The sequence below is a fragment of the Apis dorsata genome, unplaced genomic scaffold (genome assembly GCF_000469605.1).
Source record: "Apis dorsata unplaced genomic scaffold, Apis dorsata 1.3 scaffold_67, whole genome shotgun sequence".
In the NCBI taxonomy this organism is placed as follows: domain Eukaryota; kingdom Metazoa; phylum Arthropoda; class Insecta; order Hymenoptera; family Apidae; genus Apis; species Apis dorsata.
The window spans coordinates 212,930-217,591 of record NW_006263365.1 but is presented as its reverse complement, the minus strand read 5'-3'; the positions used below and the strand labels follow the sequence as shown (position 1 = coordinate 217,591).

The following is a 4,662-nucleotide window of genomic DNA, read 5'->3' as shown; positions in this document are numbered from 1 at the left end:
CAACCGGGTCTTCGCGCGCAAAAAAAAAAAAAAAAAAAATTCGAAGTGTTTGACAATTGTAACATTGTAAAGTTCTTTTAATAGAAAATAGTGGATAAAAATAATAATTGAGCTTTAATCCAATATAAATCTGATACTTGATGAACATCAATTACGAGAAAAAGGTTTGAAATACAATTTTGTAATATTAATTTTTACTTAAAAAATTGTTGGTATAGTTTTTTCATATATTTTCTATTAATGAAATCTAGTAGAAAATAAATGTAATATAACTTTTCATTTATATATATTAGTTAATGAATATGTTCATATTTGAATGAAAAATTTTTAATTAAAAATTATCAAAATAAAATATATCAAACTAGATTGAATTGTTACGAAAAGGTTCATTTAATTAAATTTTGCGTATGTAAAAATATAAAGATATTTCGGTAGATAATTTTGTCTTCGAAATGTTGACCTAGACAATTAATACAAACTTCTAAAAAATCTAGTGCATAAAATGAACGAAAACACTTCTTTGCATTTAAACTATCTGCTTCGTTTGGCATCTATACAAAATATTCATGCCAAAGATAAAGGAAAAATTCTTTGACGCTAATTGAAATGTTTGAATACTATTATATAGACAATGCGATCATGCGACTAGCGCCACTGATAAATTTAAAAAATATTTTTAACATGATAATCAATGTCCTTTCCTCCTTTTGAAAATTATTGTTTTATTGTATATAACTGAATTGTGAATAAATAATTATAATTTGTTTTAATTTTTATAAGTATAATTTTTTTTATAATTATATTTCTTCTATAATTTTTTTTATTAATTTAATTTTTTTTATTAGAAATACTAATTAACTAATTAATAAAAATAGCTGACTAGAATTTTCTAAAATAATATATATAATACACATTGTACTAGTTTGGTATGTAAGCTTTACCTCTAATCGATTTTACTCGAGCTTCGAGATGTCGACTAATGTCATTATGACAACGCAGATCCTCTGGAATTTGCGTGGTCGAACACATTTTTTCTCAGTGAAATAAATTTTTCCTGCCGAGTGTTCGTAATGAATTATCGTGGCAAAGTATTATCACAATTGTTTACAATTTTCCGGGTGAGAATTTTATTAAATATTTATTGCTTACAATAGATAATTGCGAAAATTGGCGCAAGGTTTGGCACGTGTCAAACGTTCACAATTGTAATCTCTTTCTTATTGCAAATAAAACAAAAATATCTTATAATGTCTCAAAATATAATCTTCGTTATAATTATTAGGTTTATTATTTTATATTCATATTTTTTTAAAAATATGTAAGATACGTTTAATATCGTAGACCTAACCTATATTCATATCAAACTGATTGGTTACTTTTATGAAGATAATTCTTTAAAAAAGTTTTAAACTTTTAAAAAAATAAATAAAATGAAATAATTAATAATCAAATTATATATTTATGTTACAGTTTCCTGGTGAGTGCATCCTCACATACATGGAGTTTCAGCTGGATAGTGCAGAATACTGCCAGGCTCAACACAAGTAGAGAGACACGCCCAAATATCCTAGAATTTGCTAGGTACTATTAAAAAAGAAATAAGGAAAAAACATCTTAATCAGGCAAAAAAAATTTTTATAATATTGGGATCATTGCCTCAAAGTCAGAAAATCATCAGCTAGTCATCACGCAAAACATAGAAGAATTAAATAGAATCAATTGTTAATTTACAATATTAAATGCAAGCATTGTAGTTACTGAGCGCACCTGATCCAGGCGCACCCAGTGCCAAATAGGTAAGATTTACTATTAATTTTTGTTACACATAATATAAAATTTCCAAAAATCAACACTAACACTCGTCTCTTTTCAGATTATCTTCCGAATCATAGTCAAGGATCCCAAGTGGGAATCAATCGCATATCAACAACGCCTAATGTAACGTAGCCCTCACCCTTTCAGTGAAATTTGCACCTTAACAACCCTTCTCGAGGTCTACATGTAAACCCATTGTTCTGTCCTCTGTAAAAAAATAACAAAGTATTCAATTAGTTAAATGAGAAATAACTTTATAAGACTGACATCTATGGGCTAAGTTGTCAAATTCAGCCTTTGTTGCTTGATAGTGTGGCAAAAATTGCAAAAATAAAGAGAAACAGTGTCGTACAAAATTATTAAAAACATAAAAGTTAAAATAATAAAAAAGTAGGAGTTTTACACCACTTGTTGTCCAAAAGGAAATGAGCAACATGAGGGTGAAGGACATCAGACCGGAGCCCGCCGAAATCGAATACAAAAACATGAAGTTCCTCATTACTGATCGGCCCAATGATCAGACCATTCATACTTTTATTCAAGTATATTTCTTGTTTATTTTAAAAATAAATCTTGTTGATGAAAATCAATATAAATAGAATAAATTTTTTTTCAATAGGAATTAAAAAAGCACAATGTCAAAGAAGTAGTGAGGGTCTGTGAACCAACGTACAAAATTGAAGAACTTAAAGCAGAAGGGATCAATGTCATAGATTTGGTATTTGATGATGGTACATTTCCACCAAATGAAGTAAATATTATTATTTTATATAACATCTTAGAAATTCTTAAAATAACATAGAAATTATTAGATTTTAATAACATAATTAAATTTTCATCGATTTTCAGGTTATCGATGAATGGTTTGAATTGCTAAAAAATCGATTCCGCGAGTCTCCAGATGCATGTGTGGCAGTACATTGTGTTGCAGGACTTGGTAGAGCACCGGTCTTAGTTGCACTTGCTCTTATTGAATTGGGACTAAAATATGAAGATGCAGTCGCGTTAATTAGAGAGTGAGTATATATATTTGAATTTTCTTAGTTTTCATATATCATTTATTTTATTATAATTATAAAAATGATATTTATTTATCTAGCAAAAGACGAGGAGCCATCAATTCAAAGCAGCTGGCCTATCTTGAGAAATATCGTCCCAAGTCTCGGTTGAAGCTCAAAAATGGACAAAAAAACTCCTGCTGCGTCCAATAGATCAAACGATTTCTTTAAAAAGTTACTAATTCATACTGATTGGTATACCTAATTGTATAGGTTTTCGCGCCTGATAACAAGAGACATACTGTATTGACTCTGTTCTGAATCTGGCCTATCAATGGAAATGCAACCGAACCACTTATAAAATAATTTTAATGATATTTTGCATTATTTGATTTTCCAGCGTAAATGAAACAATTTAAAATAAAAATAAATTGCATATAATTGTTTGCACTTTTCTTTTATGAAATTTTTGTATTTATTTTTGATACTAAATTAATATTACATGTTATAGAACAGAGAAAGCCTTCTAAACGTGATATATATAGTAATAAAATTTTAATGGATCTGATCATTTGTATAATAAATAAAAAATTGGATCAACTTATACGTTTTATAATAATACTTAGTATCTCATTTAAGATTATTGCGTACAAGTATTCTAGAAGGCTGCATTTACTTGGTCCAATAAAATAAGACATATAATGTTGATAATTAATTTTTGAACATAGTTAATACGTTATTTATGCGACATATTTTAAGGATGGTTGGAGCAAGCATCTTTGGAATAATATGATTTTTAGTGAAAATGGTTCCTTTGGTATTGCAATTGTATTCAGCCATCATCAAATTTAGCTATTTAGAGAATTAGTGCAATAAAAAAAATCTCACATTTCCCAGAATAAATGAATAAATATCCTATCAACTACAGTTTTAAGTAATTCAATATATTTACTTTTAAATTGAGATTGAATACATATTTTTTGCAGATGTTTTGCATATAACACAAGCAAAAAAAAAAAAAAAAAAGAATTTAAATATATACTTAATAAATTTTTTTGCAATTGTTGGAATAGTATGTATTAAAAACATGAATCTTTAACAAAGTGTGGTTAGTACATGTTATCTCTGTCAAAAAATAAATTTATACAATCTGTTAATTTAATTCAATTTATAAAAATAGATGTAATAGACATTGAATCAGTGTATAACACTGTTTTCTATTTTATACTATCAAATCAAATTTAATACATTGTTAGGAATCAACGTTGAACTTGTGACATATATTTTCATATACTTACCACACTTGTAAAAAAAAAAAACCGAAATTTATATAAAATAAAACGATTTAATAAAAATGTACAGGTATTTAAAATTTGTAAACATTAATTTTTAAAATATAACTCTTAAATAAAAGAAAAATTGCGTTGCATTTCCAGTGGCATGCCGAATTGATGAGTGTTCTTAACTCTTACTGGACTTGGAATCTGCGTTAACTTGAAATAACGAATATTGCGAAACAAAGTGAAGAAAGAAAATCACTCCAGAGTTATATATCACTTTTATCGTAGCTTAACGGCAATTTCACCAAAATTTTTTAAAACATCCACTTTTATTCGATAAATTTTAAAAAGCTGCATACGCATTTTGTGTGAAGCATATATTGTAATCGTATTCGCAATTTTGGTAAAATTGTCGGTGATGCTGTACGCCACACTAAACTGTGTTCAAAAGATAGAAAAAAAATTCGCTCCTAAACTAATGAATGTAATACTTAGATCATTTCATAAGTCTGACGATTTAATGTGAATGTACGTTTTTGTATGTATTATAATACATGGAATTGTGTTTA

The 4,662-nt window shown here is 27.3% G+C and overlaps 2 protein-coding genes across 5 annotated transcripts in view; both read left to right on the top strand.

The window, feature by feature from the left end:
- Positions 1-1,610, top strand: part of LOC102674330 (solute carrier organic anion transporter family member 5A1) — a 125,479-nt gene extending 123,869 nt beyond the window's left edge. For all 4 annotated transcript variants that reach the window (XM_031515343.1, XM_031515340.1, XM_031515341.1 and 1 more), the window contains one exon: positions 1,471-1,610. The gene's annotated coding sequence lies outside the window, so the exon portion shown is untranslated. The remainder of the gene's footprint in view (positions 1-1,470) is intronic.
- Positions 1,611-1,877: 267 nt separating this feature from the next.
- LOC102674555 (protein tyrosine phosphatase type IVA 1) lies at positions 1,878-4,662 on the top strand. The gene is made up of 4 exons (XM_006609971.2): positions 1,878-2,357; positions 2,435-2,566; positions 2,665-2,831; positions 2,915-4,662. Exons 1-4 carry the CDS (start codon positions 2,241-2,243, stop codon positions 3,024-3,026), a joined length of 528 nt encoding a protein of 175 aa, XP_006610034.1. The 5' UTR covers positions 1,878-2,240; the 3' UTR covers positions 3,027-4,662.

Excerpts from the sequence above, each read along its gene's own strand:
- LOC102674555 (XM_006609971.2), top strand. The coding sequence starts at position 2,241 with ATGAGCAACATGAGGGTGAAGGACATCAGACCGGAGCCCGCCGAAATC. Across the intron at positions 2,567-2,664 it reads GTACATTTCCACCAAATGAA|GTTATCGATGAATGGTTTGA; the intron begins GTAAATATTATT and ends ATCGATTTTCAG. Across the intron at positions 2,832-2,914 it reads GCAGTCGCGTTAATTAGAGA|CAAAAGACGAGGAGCCATCA; the intron begins GTGAGTATATAT and ends TTATTTATCTAG.